General features: G+C 38.7%; 1 protein-coding gene across 5 annotated transcripts in view; it reads left to right on the forward strand.

The window, feature by feature from the left end:
• The window catches only part of LOC135693991 (protocadherin Fat 4-like), a 95,694-nt gene that overhangs the window by 61,271 nt on the left and 10,246 nt on the right, over positions 1 to 24,177 (forward strand). For 3 of the 5 annotated variants that reach the window (XM_089111620.1, XM_089111621.1, XM_089111623.1), the window contains exons 6-17: positions 8,780 to 9,495; positions 10,128 to 10,356; positions 10,801 to 11,015; positions 11,549 to 11,706; positions 12,536 to 12,668; positions 12,942 to 13,088; positions 13,372 to 15,960; positions 16,270 to 20,207; positions 20,538 to 21,216; positions 21,565 to 22,206; positions 22,514 to 22,813; positions 23,265 to 24,101. In XM_089111620.1, the coding sequence (XP_088967746.1) occupies positions 8,780 to 9,495; positions 10,128 to 10,356; positions 10,801 to 11,015; positions 11,549 to 11,706; positions 12,536 to 12,668; positions 12,942 to 13,088; positions 13,372 to 15,960; positions 16,270 to 20,207; positions 20,538 to 21,216; positions 21,565 to 22,206; positions 22,514 to 22,813; positions 23,265 to 24,101 (10,583 nt within the window). Of the gene's footprint in view, positions 1 to 1,922; positions 2,139 to 4,505; positions 4,854 to 5,169; positions 5,758 to 6,674; positions 8,293 to 8,779; positions 9,496 to 10,127; positions 10,357 to 10,800; positions 11,016 to 11,548; positions 11,707 to 12,535; positions 12,669 to 12,941; positions 13,089 to 13,371; positions 15,961 to 16,269; positions 20,208 to 20,537; positions 21,217 to 21,564; positions 22,207 to 22,513; positions 22,814 to 23,264; positions 24,102 to 24,177 lie in introns of all 5 variants that reach the window. The other 2 variants (XM_065212614.2, XM_089111622.1) reach the window with 1 other exon arrangement.

Raw genomic sequence — 24,177 nt, forward strand, 5'->3', positions numbered from 1 at the left:
CATCGGCTAAAAAAGTCTTAAACATCTTTATTCTTTTGCCCTTTCTTCTTTCCATTTTTTAGGCTTTTTTAGTTTTATCAAAAAGCTCTACAAAGTGACCTATTAAAAGGAATTTCATTAGGTGTAGAACACTATCTTAATTTTGAAAAGCGTGCTGACAACTTGCTAAGAGCCAAGAAAGAACTCAGAGGAAACAAACAGTAGTTGGGCTGCCGAGAATTAGGTACTTGATTATATTAAAAAAACACCAGCTTTTGGCACCAAGTAGTTAGTCGCAAGCTTTTCTGGGGCCTGGGTCGAAAAACATGACAGAGGACGTGGTGACGTCATTCAGAATGTGATTCCTATGGTTCTTGTTTTTGTTAGGAACTTTAAGAGTTTTTTGCTCATCTGCAAAGCTAGTACAATAGGAGTTACATCCAGGGAAATTCACTCCTGCAAAGAGGGTACTAGATTTTCACCAAAATAAAATGATTTCCAGGGATTTTGCAAATAAAGCAATCGGATTTCCACGAGATTTTCATGATGTGTTTTACATGAAAACCAAAAGCATTAAGATACCACGCTCAAACCCTTAGTTTCGAAAGATTCCGTTGATTGGCCAAAGGACGGATGAACATTGTCCTTGATTCACGATACTGTAAAACGCTGAAAATCTCGTGTTATCGTTCTCAAATTTTTCAAATTTATATTGAAATGAATGATCCGTTCTACATTCCTGCTTTTCCCACTGATTTCCTACACTTGATCTCATCTGAAATCCAATCAAAAAGTCAAATCCAACTAGTTATTTCCCAAGAGTGTACAAAGTAATTTATGGAAGAAGGCCGCTTTGTTTTGCCAACACCTCCTTTATCCCAAGCGCGTTAATCGGATAAGCTTGAAAAGACAATAGGTATGTGTAGGTGTTTCTTCTTAGAGCAGCGACCTGGCAAAAGATAGTTATGGATACAAAACTCGAAATTCTTTGAACTTATTGAGCCTTGCGCAACAAGTTTAATCTGAAAAATGCCTTTAATTGAAATTTGTTTAACCACCTTCCGCCTTACTTTGTGGTGCTTGAAATATCTTAACAAGGAGTATCGTGGATTATTTCAATTTAATTGCATATTTGAATCATAGAACGAGGAAAATGCTGACAAAGCAGTTCGAAAACAATAAGCAAAGTTTGTCAGCGAGAAACGATACAATTAAAAAAGAGAAGACCACACAAGTCCAAAATATTGCAATAAAATTAACCAATATATATCCCTTGAAAATATTGTTTTGAATGATTATTTGTTGATTTTTAAATTTTTCTTGTCACACCCTTTAAACGCATCGTGTTGAAACATCCCTGCCTGAAATCAGCCAGGCCTGTATCACAACTGGCAGCAAAGAAAATAATAACTTGTGCATAATATGCAAAAAACATTTTGTAGCTGGTGAATTTTGATTTCCAGAATGTGCCCTTTTTCATTTTGTCTATAAAATCGACTTTTTCACGTTCTCTAGACTTTGAGACCTAAAACTGTTCCAGCATTTCAAGAACTCACAAAAGTATTTAAAAATTTGACTAAGCTAAAAAAAATTTTTAACCCAAAAACATTACCCTGAGCATCCCTTTCCCAAATGTTCCAGAGTACCCCTCTCCCCTCCGCGGGTGGTGCTTTCCTCCGGCCTTTCTTTACAAGGTGATAGACAAGACAAACCGTAACTCTTGAAAAAGGTGCAAATAATATGACGATTTAGGTCAGAAAACTCAACGGTCATCCTCCAGAAGTATAAGCATTTTATTAGAAGGGTAAGCCTGAAATATGCATTTTGAGTCTATTACCTGTCTCTCTGATCTTTTTGGGGGAGGCCATGACCCACTGCCCTTTGAACACTTTACAACTTTGCACCAGCTACTAAGATAACGTGAAGTATTTCCTTTTCTCTAGGCTACCCTGAAATTGGATTTCTGAGCAAATTATCGTCAGATATAACTCACACATCTTCTGGATGGAAAAAGCTGTCAGGATGGACGACAACTTTGACAGATGTCAAAGGCTTGTACAATTTCGATGCTGATTACATGAGCAATGGAGATATAAGTGTTTATGTTTCTGGTATCTTCTTCGTCTCAGTAACTATTCCAGTTACTAATGCTGATACAGGTGAGTTTCTGTACATGGGTTTATTGCCTTTGTAAATATGTTGACAGCAACATAATATTGTATCTTGTTTCAAAAATATTTATAGCCTATGCAAAATTGCTATATGCTGATGGCTCAAGTTCAGTACTACAGATACAGTATAAGAAAGACAATTTATTGTTTAGGCTTCATTTCTAATTCCAATAGAGGACTGTATAACTTTGATACGTAAATTATAACGTAATCATAACGTAAATTCTAGTTTAGATTCCAACTTCAATCCGTACTTATTCTATGTTTTCTCTGATCTCGTTCAATTCCAATCTAATTTCCATCGCATACTTAACCGTGTTCATTAAGTGGCTACAACAACAAAAACTATTAGAAAGTCATCACACCATACAATTTCTTACCTGGCTTTTGCAAGTATGATACTTCTAAAAACTCATGTCTGCCACAAGTGTGTCCTGATTTGCAATAAAAGCGTTGCAACACAATTATATTTCAAGATTCAATATCCATAAACGAAAAGTTGATCTGTTATTAGATATTAAAAGTTGTTTTCTATCATCTTTTTGAAACATTTATTTTGACACTTTTTTATTAGTTTGGAAGATATTTTCAACCCTTCTTTTAAGGTTTAAGTAGGATGTGCCAAGTGTGCCGAACAACTTGCCAAGAGTTCTGCATCATCACCCATCAGAGTTACATGTTGTTCATATAGAGCAGGCAGTCGGCACTAATGCGCTGAATTTTGTCGATTTCGGAGAATACAAAGGCGGCAATACCGGTGTAGGCGAGTCTATTCGTCGGCAATATAAATCTGGCTTGCTTGAACCATAATAAAATGAACAATATTAACGAAATTTATCTTCTCAAAGAGTCCATACAAATAAAGAAGGGAAAGAGGTGGACCGAAGTAAAGTCTGTTTTAGCCGTTCTACAACAAAAGAAACTTTGAAATGTAAAAGAACATTGATCAAGGATTGCGAGCTCTAAAAAGCGTGAAGTATCAAATGCTCAGTTCTTTTTTATTCCTGGCATGCCGACTATGGAAGAAAACAAGGTCGGCACAAAGAAACCGACCTTTAACGTAGCTGGCTCGGCATTGCATCTCATAAAATTAGCGTAATTTCTCATAAAACAAGTTATGTAAGCTCATCATGAGATAAACAGATTTAAAAAATACCCCACGGAAAAGTCACACTGAGCTAGGGTCTAAAATGTATGGTTCGGTCATTCCTCTATGACCACAATTTTTTTTCAATTCTTAGCCTTCTCACGTGGCTGAGCACGAACGTAGAGTATTAGCCAAAATCATTACCGCATGTTGAATAAATTCCTTTTTACTTCTTTAATCAGATGTACCTTGTATTGTTTCATTCTTCGCTATAATAATGAGAAGACGCTAGATATTTTTAATCCATATTTCATTCAATAAGTTAAGAATGTATCATAATATCGACAAGGGTTTGGTGCTAGAGGACTCCGGGCTCAGCCCTGTTGTGAATACCAAATTGGGTCCAATTTAAAAAGTCCCTAATTTATTTTTGTGAAATTTCAAGCGAAGTCACCCTTGTTCTTTTGACAGCACTACACAAATCAGAACCTGTTAGACTTATTCAAATTTCCAGAATAAAACAGAACATATTTGCCTTATTGATAATATTGCTACATCCAACTCTCCACTCAACTTTGCCGGTTCTACCCAGGTGCTGGATCCAGATTAGAAGGGTTTGGTTTTGTCACTAGCTTTTACTTGAAAAAACCAAGCTCTTTTAGCAAAATATGTTCAATGGATGGAAAATCATCTCCATTTGCATGATGTTTAATTCCAGATGAACAATTGTTTATTTATCCATTTGAGAATTTATTCGGTTGAGAAGGCAAGCACAAATTTATTTGTCTACGAGCCTAGAACTGCGAAGAATTCTGTCATATGGCAGAGTGCAGAGTTTTAAATATTCATATATCCACTCCCACCGTGTAGAAATATTCAGCTTTTAATGTAACACTCAAGAACCCGGGAAGACTTAGCCCAACTACGGCTCTGCCATAAAACCTATAAAACGCCAAATTGTTAGGAAGACGGAGGAGCGAAAATCTTTGAATGAGTAAGGCAATCTTCCGTCCTACAGTCAAAGAGCAAAATAATGACTTTCTTCCACGCGCGTGCTCTTTGATTCCAGGACGGGGGGTTGCTTCACTTATTGTAGGCCACTATTTTGCTCGTCTCCCTAACAAAAAGGAAAATCTTTGCTTTGAATCATTTCTTTCCTCAAAAGAATAAATCTGATTATCAGCTTTGATAATCATACCAGTTACGTAATTTGCATGTTTGGTTTGGAATATTTCAATGCTGATATGTTTCTAACTATCCTCTTGCAGGCAAATTCAGATCTGCTCTACTAATCAACGGTATAACTGTAGAGAAAGAAATAGGATTGCAGTGTGAAATGGAAAATACAACTGCTGGCACCCAAATGCTTGGCTTTGCTGGTTTCATCAGCCTGAGGGCGGGAGAAAATGTTGCCATTCATGCATACGCATCGACAGACACTTCTTGGACCATCAAGTCACAAGCAACTTTGACTTTCCATTTCTTTGGCAACTATGGCTCTTCGCCTGCATTCCTTGTCAATCCCCAAGCAACTCAAGATTTGTCAAGTCCGTCTGGGTATCACGTTCCTTCCTGGACAAAAGTCGGTCGTGCTGGACTTTTTCAGAGTCTTACTGGTAAGGAAATTCCTGCCTTGGTTGTAATTTTATGTTTAATTGCGTTTTTTGCGAAATAATATCGATTCAAGTGCTAGTTATATAAAAAAATTTTGTGCTACTTCTGAAAATAAAGAAGAGCCAAAAGATTAATATTGTCTCATTGCATGTCTGCCTCTTCAATTCTTGTATGGATGTATGCAGTTGATAATTAGTCTTACATTGCGTAGCTGATTGAATGCGCAACAATAGGTCTATTGTATTTTCCAAGCACTGGGAAGTTTAAATGCAGCGGGCGCATAGTGCCTCAACTTAACTTTCTGTCTCTTTTTCGCAGGACTATCAGCTACAACTGGCAAATTCACTGCAGTTTGCTCTGGAGTTAATATATTGGCTGCAAACATCATATTTGAAGGAAATGCGGGAACTTACAGTGTCGCCACAGTTTTCAATGGCAAGCAGTCGATTCTTGGAACAGTGGTTCTTCAAAAGAAAGGGATTGCAACTCTAAACGTTTATCAAGCCTTCTTCATTCCAAAAGCTGCCAGTGTCTACTTAACAGTAACTTCAAACGCAGGCTCTGTTAAAATTTATAGTCACAGCACATGGTCGATGGCCTTTATTGGTGGTACATCCACCAACATCCCTGAGTTTTCCAGCTTCTTACAGACCACAGTAGATCAGGCAGGTGGGAGTTGGAATGAGTTGCCTGGTTTACTTAGGACAAGCGCAACACAGGTGGCTGATGGGAGCGACACTGGGCAGTTTATTCAGCCATCAAATCTCAATTTGATCAGCACGCAGAACTTTGTTATGACAGAACAAACTGACTTGTATTTTGCATTTGTACATTTGGTGTACTCTGGCAATGCTACAAACATAGAATCCATGATAGCTGTCAGTGCAGATAAATCCACATCTACGGGTATGTGATGCATGTTTTAGGCCGATTCCTGTGCATCTTTTGTGCAATTATAAATGCTAATATTTTACTAGTACAATTTGATTTCTTGGATCACGATCTTCAAGACGATCGCACTGAAAACATGAAAAATTCTTATGCAAATGCAGCAAGCAGGTTGTCGCTTGAATACCTTGATTGAAAGAAGATTATGTATTCAATATTTGCTTAGAAATAGCTCCATAAAAGCCACGGCTTTTTACTGTTTTGACGTGAATAATTGCCTATATTTTTCCGTAAATAATTGACATAAATAATTGCCTATCAAGTATATAGGCCGAAATGGCCTTTAACTTTACCTTAATTCTACAGCGTACATCAAACAAAGTAACGGCTAGCTAGATACTATGAGGACTTTTATAACTAAGAGACAAGCGATTATTCTGATATAAGAAGTTACAAGAAATTCTCAGCTACAAAGTTTTAAGCTAATTAACTCAAAAATCACACAAAAGCTTGATCATTTCTCAAAGATCTTTTTGCAAAAAGTTCCCAAGGTTTTGGTATTAACATGATCCTCTTGCGTCATAAGCCAAATGTACATATACTTTTCGTTTAAAGAGGTAGTTCTAAAAATTGTTCTAGAAATGTTTGTCTTTCTTCCTTAAAAAGTGGGCAAGATAGGGGAAAATGAATTCATTTTCAACTGTTAAAATAATGTTGGTTTTGTACTATAAGCAAAATCTTTCGTCTCTTGGTGTTTTGTTTTTCACTGAAACACACTTTTTCAATTTGGCGGATATGGGCACTGACCCTAAATTTTGCCAAATAGCTTCTTACAGCAAAGTCAGATGGGTAGTTGAGATAAGCCTAAAATTTGTAAATTTAATTAATAATTTTTATTATGTAATTCCTATTGTAATTTTTTTTGTCAAAAACAGGTAAAGAGGGTGTTTACGGAACATTTACTAAACAAGCTCAGCAAACTGGGTCTATGTCACTTGGCGGTATTTTCCAAATACGTAAGCAGGAGCATTTGAGTATTTTTGTAAAAGCAAGCAACTCCGTGAAGATTCATAATACATCATTCGTTTCCTTTGTACGGATGCGCTATGTTGTCTCTGCTTTTGGTGCCAGAATACAAACAAAAATGACCATCCAAAAATCCGGCTGGGTTCCACTGACTGGACCCTGGTTGACAGAGACCCGCGGAAAGTTTTCATATGGAACAGATTTCAGCCCTTCGACTGGAAGGTTTACTGCTTCACAACAAGGTGTTTATATGATATCAGCAAACATCCAAATCAATAATGGCGATAATGCAGAAATTGCTTTGTTGTTAGTAAAAAACGGGGTTATTGACGTAAACAATGGATTGCATGTTGTAAATGGGCAGCCGTCCTCGGCAGCAACGTTGAATCTGTATGGAACTATCAGTGTCAAAACTGGTGATGTCCTCACATTATACGCATACAAAAGCAGCTCATCCACCTGGGAGGTTGACGTGGACAGTGGATATTCAATAACGTACATAGGACCCAACTGGGCAGCATTAGGGTTTCATGCGGTCCTTGCTGAAGACATTCCGGCCTCAAGCGGACAGGTCCAAGTAACCGGATGGACCACAAATAGCTCCAGTACCACAATGACCTACTCAAACACTCAAGGCTTCTCCGCTGCCCAATTTACAGCTGAACATGACGCCATTTACATTGTATCAGCAAATATCTACTTACAAAATGTGTCTATGCCCGGTAGTTCAAATGGTGATGCAGAATTTGATCTTCAGGGTTACGTCAATGGAATTCAAGCAAATCGGCTAGGTTTGTCTGACATGATGCCCTCTCTTGCGAGCAGTACAAGAGACTACTTCACTCTTAGCTTTAGTGGTGGCGTGCGAATGACAAAAGGCAGCTACTTCTCTATGTATGTGACGTCAGGAGACAGCAGCTTCACGATATCGAAGAAAAGTGGTTTCTCAGTGGTGATGGCATCTCTCTATTCAAACGAACACAATGCAGGTTTCATGGCATCTAAAAATGTCGCCTCCTTCTTAGGTGCAAGCTCCGTTAATGTTTGGACAGGTTTGGTTGATATTCAAGACAGTGCCCTGCCTGGTAGATACACGATTGGACCTACCCTTACGAAGACACCAGAGGCCTATTTCTCCGTTTCGGAACCAGGGCTGTACTACGTTTTTGGAAACTTCCGTTTGGATAATGCTGGGGGTGGAACTGCTTTCGAAGTTCATACAGAAATTGACAGTCAATCGTCTGTTACATACGGCATGTATTCTATCGACGGCTCTCCAAAGGGAAGAAAATACAATTTGAACTTTGCAGGCACAGTGTACCTGACCTCAGGTCAGGTGATCAGAGCAATGGTGAGGACTTCAAAGTCCTCCTTCACCATCGACAGTGGTTCTAGTTTTGCAATTGTGAAACTACAACTTGATCAACGATTTCCTGGAATAGTTGTGGACAAAATTGAGTCGATGTATCAGTCAAACAAAATACTTAGATCATGGGAAGAAACTGGAAAGCCAGGTCTCTTTACAAGGTAATAAGCTCAAACTATTATTTTCATCCAAAATTACATCCAAAAAGAGCTTTTTCATATGCGCTTACACGTTTTAGTGCTCCCAAATATTTTACTTCGAGATATGATATCTCTTGTTATAAAAATGGTGATACTGCAGTCATACGTAGTAATAGTCTCTGTATAGCAATCAGCATAAGTCAATTTATTTAGCAGTCAGTCATATTTCTATTCTACCAAGTTTTTCTACCAAGACCTTTGGTTGAAATGCTCCACTCAAGCTTGAACTAAAGATGTTTTTCACATAAGGAAAGGTTTCTTTTGGAAATTACCAAAAAAACTGCAATATATATACAATCCCAGAAGAAAAGGACTGTACGCATTCATTGAAACTCTTAGGATTGTTCATCTTCATCTCTTATTTTAAACAGGTATTATCCTCCTTTACAAATTCATTGCTCACTCATAATTCATTTTGAGAAGCAACTAAGAAAGTTTTTACTTGCAGCAACATTGGGTTCAATGCATCATATGGAACATACACTCCTCCCTTTGCTGGTGTGTACATCGCCTCCATCAACAACTACCTTGCTTCAGTAACTGGCAACAGCAGTGTGTCTTTGATAACTATGGACAATTCAAATGTTTTCACAGCGTATGGCTCCGAAGGTTACAATAGGACCAAGCTTGCTACTTCAGCCTTATTTTTGAATAGCAGTCAGGTTTATCAGCATCTGCTGAACACTTCAATTACTGGCAGTTATCCTATGCAAGCTGGATGGTCTCTCTACTTCGTCAACCCAGTGGATCGTGTCATTGGTTTTGGTGGGCCACTTGCAAGTGAATTCACTCTGACCACCGCTAACTCGTGGACAGCTGTTACTGGCTGGAATGCAAGCGGTTACGCATCTGGCTTCTCCACAGTATCACCGTCTCAGCCTGATTCCTACACTGCAATTAAGGCTGGCCTACATTTTGTTAGCTTTGTTCCTATTTTCAGTCCTATAGTTTCTGCATACGACATACAGGTAGCAATCTACATCAATTCAGAGATATCTCTCTATGCTTCCTACCAGCACAAAATAAACGATCAAGTAAAATCATTGCCAGTTTCCGGAACACTGAATCTAAAAGTTGGAGATGTTGTTTCTTACAGAGTCCAAAGCACTTTGCCAAATTTGAGACTTACCAGGGAGACCACAAGATCACTTGTATTCGTTAATGGTAGGCATTATTTTGTTTAAAATTCATCATTTCACTCACTGCTTTATATACAACAAACACTTCGGGTTAGCTATATTATTCATTTTTTTGTTAACTACCAGAAAAGTAGAAGTCTTCCTGTTCTCAGATTTCGAAAACTTCACTTTCCAAGAACGAACAGATTCTCAGATTACAAGGTTCTGGAGATTGACATTTTATTTCTGAATCTTCTAAGATTTTCAAAAATGCTTCTTTGATTCCCGATTTCTGTTTTGAACGTGAGTCAATTGATAACCTCGAGTGAAACTGTGGGTTGTTTAAATGAGAGCTGTGTCAGTATCGAAGGCTATACTACCATCAGCATTGAGCATTTTTTATCCCCGCATGCTCTTCTCTCGTTTCTTTTTAAAAATTGGTTGTTTCAAGGATGATGAATGTGATGATTTTCAGTTTTCAAACCATTGAGGGGCAACATTGTCTGAGAGCAGTAGAGACAAATATAATTTTTGTGGAAAACAAGGGATTTTCGTAATTTGTTTGGGGAGCGCTAATATTGTAGCTGCTACCGCTCTGCATACATATTTCTTCCCTTATATGAATTTTACACGAATTTTATGAGTTTTGATATTCACTTGGATTTTTTTCTGCTCCAGACATCACATCTAACACTGAAGGTGTTGCTGCACATTTACCATCTACGGAAACCGTCTCAGGCACAAAATCGACGCCATATCAGCTAAGGAACTTTGTAACCACGAAGGCAGGATCATTTTTACCACAGAATGAAACAATGGACGCATCTGGGGTGCTTATCAATTTTCACGCTGGTGTCTTCTTATATACAACGAACATCGTGGTCAAAAACACGCAAAGTGGAGACAGGTCTTTACACGCTTCTTTTCTTATTTGCCAGTTTTCCAATCATAAGACTGAAACATAACAATTTGCTTTAGCAAAATAACAGTAGCAGGACTGAGGCTCCAATTACATTATACCGGATTCTTATCGGAGCGGAGCGACTTTCATATCGGATCTTGGTTTGAGTTACACTACGCCGTACCAATCCAGTATACTGATTAGTGGAATGAAAATCACTTTGCTCTGGAGCTTATATCGAAATAGCCTCTAGAGTCACTTGATTACTCCAGAGTCATTTGGTAGCGAAGCATTCATTTGAGTGCACAGAATTTAATTTTAAGGAGAATTCCTATAGTTGATAATATCAAAAACCTAAAACCATCTTTTTAACTGCAGCTCAAGTATAGCATACATTATTTTGCATATACGTGTTTTGTGTTAGGTCACATTTTGTCATTTTGATTGTAGGAGATTCCACATGTATGTAAAGCTGGATAACCAAACAGATACCGCCGTAAGCTTACAGTCAATTGAGACAATCCCTGGAAACAGTGAAGAAACCTTGTCCTTTTCCAGTAGCATGTTTTTGCCTCGTTTTTCGAGAGTCCAAACTATGATCTCGGCTGATGATGATGCTTCATTTGAAATTGCTGCTAACAGTACCTTGACGTTTGTTTTAATCGGTGAGTTTCTGCAGTATTTGCACCTAGAAGGTTGTGCTTCCTTTCGGTCCCCAAATCCTGTCTCTCGTCTAAGTCAATACCTAGACTTTGTGACGTAATCATTATGTCCGGGTAAATATTGTAGTACTTCATGCTAGCACCTCCTTATTGCCAAATGGAGATTCGTGCAGTTTGCATACTTTTTCATCATTATAACCAATATTTTAGTAAATTTTGTTATGGACAACAGGAAACATATAACCATTTGGTGTGTATTGTTAATTTTTTGTCCAAAACGCATCATAATATGATGCGCTTATCAAAATGCGACCTATTTCTGGCATCTTTGGCATTAATACATTTAGGAGTGCATTACCAACGTCATACTTTATAGATCTCTTAATTGAGTAGTGTGAGGTAGTGATTTGTAAAGTGAGGTAGTTTTGCCAGTCGATCAGTGAATACCATGCTTCTCTTGCAATTGTTTGCCATTTTTTATTTGCATCGAGCAAAAGCAAGTGTATTTCTAATATACGATGTATTTTCGTATGCAGATGACAACACAGGCCCAGTTTTGTGCGAAGATACTGGTTTGAATTTAGAAGCTCTTAATCCAGCCTCCCTCAGAATCAGCACCGAGAAAACTGCAACTTTTACTTGTTCAGTGGTTGGAAACATTCCGGCCTCTCTGACTTGGTACAAAAATGGAGTGGTAAGTTGTAAATCTAATTGTATATTCTTGTGATTGAAATGTACCTATAAATATGAATACTGGCTATGCGGATTTGCAAGATGACTTGGTACGAAAACGTAGTGGTAGGTTGCGATACCTCCTCTTGCGACGTTTAACCTATCTTTAAAGTGAACCTTGGTCTTATATACATAATTATATGCTCTTATTTTGAAATGTAGATGTGAATACCAAGGGTTGGATAAATACTATTAACAAGTAAATGCCTTACTTCGAAATACTTATACTGGAAATGTAATTGAATTTTTCACAGAATAATGTGGTTTGGAAAAGTATATATACATTAAAATCCAACAAAGATACTTCCAAACCCTGACGATGATGATAAAAACTCTTGTTCATTCTTCGCATTTTGTTTTGTTCAAATATTGGTCTTAAGTTTTTTCTTCATTTCCAATATTTTCTTTTCTTGGAACAATGAATCAAATAGTTTTAATAATAAAATTTTTTCTTATTAGTCTCCACAATTAACATTAAGCGAAACATGTCTTATGACGATGACCTTATGTTAAAAAAAGAAAACCTGGTTAACGTCTTTTCAAATCGTTTTCAACATGCGTCTGTGAAAGCTAAATGGTCAATTTTTTTATTTTTAGAGATATTTGTTAAGGAAATATATTAGAACTAGTTTTATACTTTTATTGAAAGTAATTTTAGAATCCATGATTCTTCAAAATTGGAAATTTTGCTCCTTTTCTGATATAATAGTCAAATTTACTTTCAATTAAATAAAAAAACGAGCCAGAATCCTCAACGGTAGCACATTTTTATGTCGTTCCTTCATTTGCAGCTCATTTCAGGAGCAACCGGTGCCACCCTAACAATTACTCCAACTTCACTGAGTGATTCAGGCAATTATGCATGCAGGGCCTCGTATAGAACTTTGACAGCAACAACTAACAATGCAACACTGAGCGTTTACGGTAAGACAACTCATTTATTGTTATAAGGGGCTTCACAGATCACATTGAAGACTGGTTGTAAACGAAAGTGTTTTCGTGACTATTCGGCACTCTGCATGTGTTTCTCGCAGACTGGATGCCCCTGAGTAAATTGATTGTCATTATTTGTGCCATGGTTAATCTTGCCTTATTAGGTCAAAAAAGGTAACATAAAAAAGGAGTATCCTATTTGAACTATTGATATCTTTGATAAGTTAATCGCTTAATTTTTTATCTATCTGCTTTTCATTTCAGATCCAACCCCTCAAATAACTGCTGCCTCATACAGCGTCACGATTCAAGAGAATCTGCTCTCTGGGACCTTGGTTCAGTCATTCATCGTTTCTGCTGATAAATTTGCTATTGGCCAAAAGGCACTTGTTGCTGCCAGTATTGTTGCAGGTTTGTTGCTTATTTCTTGCCTTGTGCATTAACTCCATTTTCATAATATCCAGAAGAGGTAGAAAGTTGATAGCAGGATGGTAATACTTTTAAACTTTAGATTGGAAACATATTTTCAACCAATTCAGAGAAATATACTGATTTTTTCAGCTATTTGTGACATCTTCTCCTTCACTGTGTTTTATAAAGTTATCTGATACTACGTATGTGATTTATCGTATGAAGATTTCCGTACGTAAAACGTAAAAAATTTTCTACCTGATGTTAAATTTGTTGGTTACAGGTGATCCAGATGGAGATCTTCAGTTCAGCAGTGCGTCAACAACAAGTGTACGGTTGACAACCACACGACCCCTGGACTACGAAAAGAAGTCATTCTATCAACTTTCAATAACAGCTGTTAACACGGAAGAGGCAGATGCACGCAATACCACTATAACTTTCAATATAACCGTTATTGATGTTAACGATAACGGACCAGTGTTTAATCCAGCGTTGATTCAACAGCCGGTGCCAGAGGATCTGGCTGTTGGGAGCCATGTTATCACTGTCACAGCGGTTGATCGCGACTCAGGTGCATTTGGAATGGTGAATTACAGTATCGTGAGCAATCTGTCTTCTTCATACTTTGCAATCAACAAAACAACTGGGCAGATTACGCTGCAGAAAGCTCTAGACAGGGAGCAAGAAGACCGCTACATCATCATTGTTCAGGCTCGTGACCCACTCTTTTCTTCTGTGGCTGAAATTGTGCTGAACGTCACAGATGTCAATGATAACCAACCAAGATTCAATCCAAGTTCATACTCTCTTGACATTGTAGAAAATACCCTCGTTAGCAGTTCGTTGGTTCAGGTCTTCGCTTCAGACCCTGATCTTGGGCTGAACTCAACACTTGTATACAGCATCTTAGATGGGAATGCTGCAGGACACTTCGCTATTAACTCCCAAAACGGAGTAATCACACTGGTTACCGCACTCGACTATGAAAAGACTAAAACTTTCACACTTCTCATTGGCCTTCGGGATATGGGGAGTCCTCTCCTTCAATCCAGCAATAACGCAACAGTAACCATTAATATTGTTGATATAAACGACAACTATGCACATTTTGAGAAATCACTTTACACCGCTTCTCTACCAGAAACTAGCGCTATATCAACATTTGTTCTTCAAGTCAAGGCTGTTGACGGTGACGGCACTTCAAAGCACAGTAATCTTACTTTTAGCATCAACCAAACATTGGCCAACAGCACTTTTGCGATCAACCCAGTAACTGGTGTCATAACATTGAAAAGCTCTTTAGATTACGAGAAAGTTAAAGAATACCATTTCTCTGTCATCGCTACAGACAACGGAACGGTACCTTATCAACGACATACCAATGTTATTGTCTATGTGCAAGATATCAATGACGAGCTGCCATATTTCATGCCTGCCACATACAATGTAACGGTGTCTGAATTCTCCAGACCTGGTGCAATGGTTTTACACCTGTTTGGCTACGACAACGACACAAAGGCTTTACAATACACTATTTCGTCACAATCCCCAAAAAGCGACTTTCTTATCGATTCATCGTCTGGTTCACTTTATGTGAAAAATGGCCTAGACAGGGAGAATATAACATCCTATACTTTATCCGTGTCTCTTTCTGATGGTGCAAATTCTGCAAGTACTACGGTCATTATTAACATTAGTGATGAGAATGACAACAGACCAATATTCAGCCAATCCACCTACATTGTATCAGTTCCAGAGAACACAACTATTAGCTCTTTTATCGTTTCAGTTCAAGCCAGCGATTTGGACATCGGCAGCAATGCAGCAATTACTTACTCAATCTTCAATTCTGGTTTGAATGATTCATCACTTTTTTTCAGTATTAATTCAAGCACTGGCGCTATAAGTCTTGCTAAACCACTTGATTATGAACAAGACAAAGTCCACCATTTTGTTGTCGTAGCAACTGATGCTGGAACTGTGCAGCTGCGTGGACATGCATCAGTAGAAGTCCGTGTGATTGATTCCAATGACAATGCTCCGTATTTTGTTCCCAGTGTTTACTCAGCAACCATCCCAGAAGCCATTAACGTGGACAATGTTGTGATGATCTTAACTGCACGTGACAATGATACAAGTTCCAGTCAATTATCATATGAAATTGTTGGTGGAAATGTGAATAATGACTTTAAGTTGCATTCGTCAATGTCGAATGTTCTTGTTGTAGCCAAGTCTCTAGACTACGAGACTACACAAATGTACTCTATAATTGTGCGGGCTTTTGATGGCATGCATTACTCAACAACAAATGCAACTATTAATGTGAACATCTCAGACATCAATGACAACAACCCAATCTTCAACCCATCATACTATAGGGTGACAATACCGGAAAACACAAACAATTCGTATGTGTTTTTGCAAGTTTCAGCTACAGATGCTGACGGTTCAGCTGCAAACAACCGTATAACATACACATCACTTGACAACACGACAGATTTCAACCTCAATCAAAACACTGGCGCGATCACGGTTAACAGTATTGACTACGAACGAAAGTCCCAATATTCATTGGTTGTCATTGCTCAAGATAACGGAATGCCGTGGAGACAAAACAGGGCTCTGGTTGATATAATCATCACTGACATTAATGACAACGCACCAGTTATTTCACCGGTTTCATACAGCATCAACATCTCAGAAGCGGCCCTCATTGGCTTGCAGATAACAACTATTAAGGCCAGTGATGTTGACACTGGAGTTAACGGACAGCTTGTTTACAGCATCGTTTCTGGAAACAACCTTCAAAGATTTCAGATCAACGCCGATACCGGCGTCATCTCACTTAACGGGAGCCTTGATTATGAGAGTATGATCTTTATCCATCATTCTGTTTGAGAAAACAATTTAAAACTTTTGAAAGTTGTAGTTTTATATAAGCATCCTTTAGAATAATCAAAGGAGGAAATTTTGCCAAATTATGGCATTACATAGCATTTCCGCTTTGTTATGGTCACTTTTGCAATCAGCTTGTTGAATCTTTTGTCAGTTCTTTTAATTCTCAATTAATTCTGCATCGATATGACTTTTCATTTTCAAATCTCTTGTTCTGATGATTGGCAATTCTTGCGCTGCTATCACCAAATTCACTCAATAATGCAACTTTGTTTCTCTATAGGCGCAGAGAAGAACTACACTTTGACTATATCTGTTCAAGACAAAGGTGGATTGAAGGCAGCTTCCAACGCAATTGTCTTTATCCGAGTATTTGATGTTAACGATAATCAGCCTGTATTCGATTTGAACGAGTACAGAACAACTATTTCTGAGAATACAGCAATCGACACATCACTTTTAAGAGTTCATGCAGCTGACAGAGATGGAACCACAATAAACTCTAATTTGTACTATCAAATCGTTTCCGCAACCGATTCTGGCAACTTCAGCGTCAACTCAACAACTGGTGTGATTACTTCGAAGCAAAGCTTTGATTACGAAGCAGTCAGGTCTTACTCATTCGAAGTCGAAGCACGTGATACTGGTAGCAATGTGCTCAAAGGAAGATGCCTTGTAGTAATCAAGATTTCAGATGTCAATGATAACCAGCCATCTCCGGATATGGCGATCTACCGCGTCAACATCTCTGTGGATATGAAAATTGGTGGGCAAGTTTTGACTGTATTTTCTACGGACAAAGATAGTGGTATCAATGCTCAGCTTCAATATTCAATTGTTGGTGGCGACGCGAGCAACACCTTCTCTATCAATAACAATGGAGTGATTACGTTAGCCAAGACACTGGATCTGGCCGTCACAAATTCCTACGTCTTGAATATCACAGTGCAAGACAAAGGAGTCCCTCAACTAAGCGCAGCAATTTTGGTATACATCAACGTCACACAAACACCAAAATCTCTCATTGACTTTACACAGCGTCATTATATCTTTTACGTCAATGAAACCGTACACGTTTCTGAGGTCGGACGAATATCTGCTGTCGATACCGGTAATATCACAAGCACATACTTTTTATACTCAGTGGTTGCCAATCTGAACCAAATTCAAGGTATTTTCCACTTAGCAGAAAACAGTGGTGTCATTTACATGAATAGAACGACCAACTTTGAATTGAAACATCAATATGACTTCACAGTTCGCACTACGAATAACTATGGTGTCGTGGCATACACTCATGTGACCATAATTGTCAGAGATGTCAATGAAGCACCATATTTCTTATATACTCAAAATGGCATGTATTCTTGGAATATTTCCGAATCAGTCCCTGCCTATTCTCTTGTACATGTCGTACATGCCGCAGATAATGATACAGGGGTCAACGGTCAATTGACTTTCAGTCTCATACTGTCAGCCTCAGAACAGAACCTCTTTTTCATCACTCAAGAGGGACGCATCTACACTAAAGCGCTGCTTGATTATGAGACAGTTAGGCTATACACTTTTACAGTGCAAGTTGAGGATGGAGGATCTCCAAAGCTGTCAGCAACAGCAAATATCCAACTGATGGTACTCGATTATAATGACAACCATCCAATCTTCGTTGCCCCTACCCCAGAAAACATCACAATTGCAGAGAACACTGCGAGTGGAAGCTCTGTTGGTATGCTCAATGCCACTGATGCAGATAGTGGTGTCAATGCCCAAATACGTTATGTTGGGGTATACCCCACTGGCATTCTTACAGTCAATGCAGCTACTGGGGCATTACAAGTGGACAACAGTTCATATCTCGACTATGAAAAGGTGCAATCTTATGAATTGATTGCTGTGGCTCAAGATCAAGGAACACCCCATCTTACCACTACAAAATTGATTCGTCTCATCATTACCAATTTGAACGACAACGATCCATATTTCGTCAACTCATTCTACAACATCTCAATATCTGAAGTCTCCCAGGTCGGAAGTTTGGTCCTGCCACTGCATGCTCTGGACAATGACCTCGGTGCTGCTGGAACTATTGTCTCGTATGTCATTGCTTCTGGGGACACAAGCAAGTTCAGAATTGACAGCAACGGAAGAATCTATTTGAATGGAGCTCTCTCGTACAGCTCGCAGTCCTCATACACACTGGTTATTAACGCAACTGACAATGGAACACCACAGAGAACTGCTCAAGCAACGGTTGTCATCAATGTTCTCCATGTAAGCAGACAGCAACCTGTGTTTTCCCTTAGCACCTATTACAAGACGGTAGCAGAGAATAACAATGTGAATATGATGCTGCTTCAAGTTAACGCAACAAGTGCTGAGCCAATCAGTGGTCCACTGGTGTATACCATAATAAGTAGTAATGTGTCTAAGTTCTTCACGATCGACAACACGACAGGCGTGATAAAAAGTCTGATTAGCTTTGATTATGAAAAGGAAAAATCTTATGCTTTCACAGTACAAGTACTAGATAGCCACAGCCAAAGAACAGGAGTAGCACATGTAATAATTTATGTGACTGATCTGAACGACAACACACCTGTTTTCACAAACACCAAATTAACTTATAACATATCAGAAGCAACATCAATTGGCTCAATGGTTCTGTCGTTAACAGCCGCTGATAATGATTCTACCACAAACAGTATGCTGCGATATTTTGCTGTTTCTGGAAATGGTATGGACAAGTTTACAGTTGAAATGGACGGACGGGTGTATCTTAAAAGTCCCGTTGATTCAAAAGTGAGGAACAACTACACCCTTACTGTCAAAGTTGAAGATATGGGCAACCCAAAATTGCACTCAAATATAACTTTGACAATTTTCATACATCCAGCCAACTTGACACACCTGAGCCAGCCCGTATTCAATCAAACCTCTTATACAGCGTCGGTAAATGAAGGGATCACGGTTAATTCTTTGTTGAGTGTTTTTGTAACAAATCAAGCTATATCTAGCTCAGTCACGTATTCCATTATTGGACCTGCATCAGAAACAAGTCCGTTCACTATAGCTTCAGATGGCTCTATAAATGTTGTAACTAGATTGGACTACGAAGAGAAGCAAAGATACAGTTTCACTGTAAGAGCAACCAACAGTGAAGGAAGAAGTTCAGATGCATTGGTAACAATAATAGTTCTTGATGTAAATGACAACAGACCTTACTTCATGCCAACGTCATACGTTCGAGAAATTTCTGAATATTCACCAATTGGACGGACGATTCTTCATTTAATGAAAAGAGACAATGACACTGTTGCTACAAATGGGCCTTATCGTTACCAGATCATCAGTGGTAACGAAGCTGGAAACTTCAATGTGTCTAGCACTGGCTACATCATCCAGGCCAAGATGATTGATTACGACACTATGGTAGGGACATCATTTTCTCTTACTGTCTCAGTTTCAGAAGGAGCTCACCAAAGTATTTCAAACGCAACTGTTACAATCAATATCAGAAATCACAACGATCTACGCCCCGTCTTCAGTCAGGACATTTACGTTTACAACATCAGCGAATCAGCTCTCCCTGGTACCTTTGTTGGCATGCTCAATGCAACGGACGCCGATCGCATAGGTCCAAGCAATCGTATCGTTTTTATGCTGGTCACAACAAACAAAGATTTTGCTTTGTCATCGAATGGAAACCTCACGGTGAATAGAAGCCTTAACTACGAAAGCGTCAAATATTATGAGCTTATTGCTCTTGCCATGGATATGGGAAGCCCCTCTCTAAGAACAACTGCTGTTATCAAAATCAATATCATCGACGTGAATGAAGAGCGACCATACTTTAGAATGACGTCATATTCAGCAAACATATCGGAAGCTTTCCCTGTTGGCTCTACTGCTGTTGTTGTCACTGCAATTGACGATGACACGGGAGTTGGAGGCCTGATTACGTACACGCTACACGATTCCACAAACACGTTTACAATCGATTCAAATGGCAAAGTCAAATTGTCAGGTGCACTTGATTTTGAAAGTAAGCAGAATTACACTATGACCGTGTCTGCTCGCGATGGAGGAGGCAACACAGCGACAAATAATGCAACAGTGTACATCACAATAACTGAAGTGAATGATAATGAGCCGATGTTTTCGTCTTTGTACAACACTTTCAGCGTACGAGAAGATGCCAGCATAAATAGCTTCATTGGAAGGGTAATTGTCATATTTACTTATTTACAAATTTCTTTCTATTTGGCTCCCTTTTTATTACTGTTAAGATCTATTTTGGATAAACGACGCAGATCTTCAATGAAGTACCAGCAGGCTTTAATTATTCTACCTTCGCCTCGAATTAAGACGTTTCTGAACTTCTAGATGCCTTTAGGCCAGCAATCAACTATAATACAGAGTATTTGAAATCATCTCAAAGCCTTTGTCATGAATGAGAAAACTGATAATATGCTAGGATAAGAAAAGTGATATGCTAATGCTACGACTACCGTAAAACGGTGAAAATAACCTTGAAATGTCGTATTTTTTCAGGTGTTGGCCACAGATGCGGATCGTGTCTACAACCAGCTTTCATTTAGCATTGACTCAAATAAAGATTCAAGCAACTTCTCAATTCACAACAACGGTAACATCACACTCAATGCAGCTCTTGATTACGAGACTGTTCGCTCTTACACATTCCTTGCTAAAGCGACAGACAATGGTGTCCCGAACCTTTCAGGAAATTCTCTGATAACAGTGAACATAATTGATGTTAATGACAACGCCCCGATGTTTATGACACAATGCAACAACACAATATCAGAGGCATCCCCTATTGGAATGATCGTATTAACCTGCAAAGCAATGGACAAGGATAGTGGTGACACACTCACCTACAGCATCAATGGCTCAAATCTATTTGCTGTTGACAATAATGGTGTTATTACATTGACAAAGCAGCTTGATTACAGTAGTGCGTCTGTACACAACTTAACACTTACTGCTTCAGATGGTGTTCACCGAGCAAGTACAAATTTGAAAATCTTTGTTACTCAAGTGTTCTTTTGCAGACCGATATTCAACCAGAGTATGTATAACACTTCTATCCGGGAAGATGTGCATATTACAACAAGTGTTCTGACTGTTTTAGCAACAGATCCAAGAAACAGAACTTTAACGTATTCCATGGAGAGTGGGGTGACTGATTTCAAGATAGATCCTAACACCGGTAAGGCGTTCTCGTCTTGACTTTTTTTATTTTCAATGACAACTGCGTTTCAAATTTGTCTTCTTATTCACTGTGGTTGGCCGGTATTTTCAACATAAAAGATTACTTGCTTGAATATCTGCAAGTTATTTCGAGATTATGTTCACCTTTCCCTCTTCGCATACATATTATTGAGTATTCTGCCTGTTGAATTAGATTTTCAACTTACCACCGTCAGATTTCTTGAAAGTTTATGATGTGTATGGAACTCTCCATGCAACTCTGTATGCAAAAAGCTAAAGTAAACCCTTGCTTTTGCGCTCGCTAATAGTCATCATCTTATATAATTTCTATTTTCTTGCCTCTTAGGCCATATTACGAGTGCAAAACTTCTGGATTATCTTGTCAGGAATATGTACATCTTTAAAGTTTACGCAAGAGCTGGCTCAGCAATCGCTGAAAGCATTGTCATCATTAATTTGATTGACATCAACAACAAAGTACCAATACCTAGTCAAATGAAGTTTACAGTACAAATCTCAGAGAAGGCTGCCCTGGGAGCAATTGTGATCGGTATCGGAGCCACTGACCCAGATTTGAACTCTAAACTGACGTATAATATCAAGTCAGGCAACATCTTGGACAGTTTCCGAGTGGATAGCAAAGGGCAAATTCTAGTCAATAAGAACCTGAACTATGAGCTAGTTACAAACTACAAGCTTCTAGTCGGTATCAATGATGGTCTTCATGAAACTACCGCTGAAGTTATCATCAATGTATTAGATGTTAACGAGCCAACCACTTGTGGCCCATGTTTAGAGTGTCCACATGTTTCAACATTCGACTTCAGCAAGCCTGCTTATACCGCAGTTGTGTCTGAAAACGTGACAGCTAACTCAGTTGTTGCAACTGTCGAGCTAAATCAAGCAGCGAAGAACAGGCTCATTGTTGGAAATTACTCAATCAAAGACAGCAAAGCCTTGATGTATTTCAGTGTCAATCAAACCACCGGTACATTCTCCTTTTCGGTTTAAACTATATCATTTTTCCCAAACACTGTTTTGGTTTCCTCTCTATTGCTAAGATGGTTTGTTAACAAACTCAGTTAGATATTACCGTACGTAAACACATTAAGGACTGCTATGTTTGATTCTGATGTATTATTCCTTTTGGCCAAAAAGAGATTTGTTGTTTAAGTGTTTTACCTACAACGCTTAATGTATAGACTCTTTTTTATTAGTAATATCTAAACGATCAAACAGAATAACTTATATTGGTACCTTGCAAATTTCTATTACTTGTAATTTTTCTATTTTAGGGAGAGTCATACTGAAAAATGCACTTAATGCTGCGACGCTGTTGAGCTTAAAGAAATATACCTTTACTGTATACAATCAGTTCAAATGTAGAGAAGCTGCCACTGAAATTATTCTCGATATCCCATTGACTGGTTGTCCATTTGCCTTCTCACGTTACCACTATGAGGTTACTTTACAAGAAACCTACCCTACAAGTCAGACATTTTTGACCATCAAAACACAGCCGTTGACATCTTCTGCAATTTTCTCAATAGTTGAAGTAGCTGCAAAGTCTTTGTTCCAGATTAACCCCTCTACAGGTAAGGCGTTGAAGCTGCCACCCCTATGTTATCGAAATATACTAGAGGATAGTCCTGAAAACTGGTGAAGGACGTAATATATTTGTTACATTGCCCTGGCGAAGGAGCAATGGTACTAATTCACTGTTCTTTTTCCGGTTGTCTGCTTCTCCTGCATTTTTATTTTGGAGCAACGGAGCACACGCATTTCTTTGATTTTGAAGTTTATATGCATATCCTTTTTTGCACGCAAAAATGTTGATTGTAGCTTAATCATCTTTTGATCACGATTCGTTGGCGTAGTTTTCAGCAAAACAGCAATTCGTGCATTCGTTCACTTAAGTTTATGATATTTACAATTCCTTATTTCTAAAATCAAGATACTCATTCAGTGCATCAATTCTAACAGAAATGCTGTTTATTCTGTTAGAGATGTGGTATCCTTGAAATTGATAAAAATATTCTATTTCAGGCGCTGTGAGTCTTCTGTCTTCACTGAACTATGCAACGAGCACTCGACACCAGTTCACTGTCAAGGCCAACGTAACTAATCTCATATCATACGTATCCGTTATCGTCCATGTGACAGATGTAAACAATAACTGTCCGCAAGCATCAACCGTCAATGGATCCTATTATCAGCCAGTGCAACCAGGCTCAGTCGTTGGCCGCGTTATAGTCAACGATTTAGACTCGTTTAAAAACCACACATACGCAATAACGGCCGGAGATACAAATGGAAACTTCAGCATAGATGGCGCTGGAATCGTCACTGCACGCACACTCATAACATCTACAAATAAGCATATTTTCAATCTGATGATAACTGTTTCCGACGGTCTATGCTCTAAGATAGTTCCAATGGTTGTTATTGTGATGAAAGATATACCGCCTCCGTGCCCATCTCCGCCATCTTGCTACAACTACACATGTGCTCCTTGTCCTACAACACAGCCGATTACAAAGTGCCCAGATAAATTCTGTCCTGGTTGTCCGATATGCCCAACAACAAGATCTCCATGCCCTACTACTGCTACCACAACGTCATGTCCTGTCAAGACTTGTCCAACGTGTCCAGTCACATGCTCTGCAACGGTCACATGTCCTGTTTGTCCGACATTGCATTGTCCCTCGTGTCGTGCGTTCACCACCTACATATTTAAACAACCGTATTACACAATAGATGTATATGAGAACCGAACTACACCATCAAACTTGCTGACTGTTACCATCAATGGAGGCTACACTGTGAACTATACAATTGTTGAGCAAAGTGCCCGAAAAATGTTCCATATCGATTCGATTTCAGGTAATTACTTGCTGGCTTCTTCGAAACCCCTTCTAAGGTTGTTTCCCTAGCACATTTACACACTTAGTGTGAATAC

This window comes from Rhopilema esculentum, chromosome 11 (assembly GCF_057945365.1).
Source record: "Rhopilema esculentum isolate cy_ngs chromosome 11, ASM5794536v1, whole genome shotgun sequence".
Taxonomy (NCBI): domain Eukaryota; kingdom Metazoa; phylum Cnidaria; class Scyphozoa; order Rhizostomeae; family Rhizostomatidae; genus Rhopilema; species Rhopilema esculentum.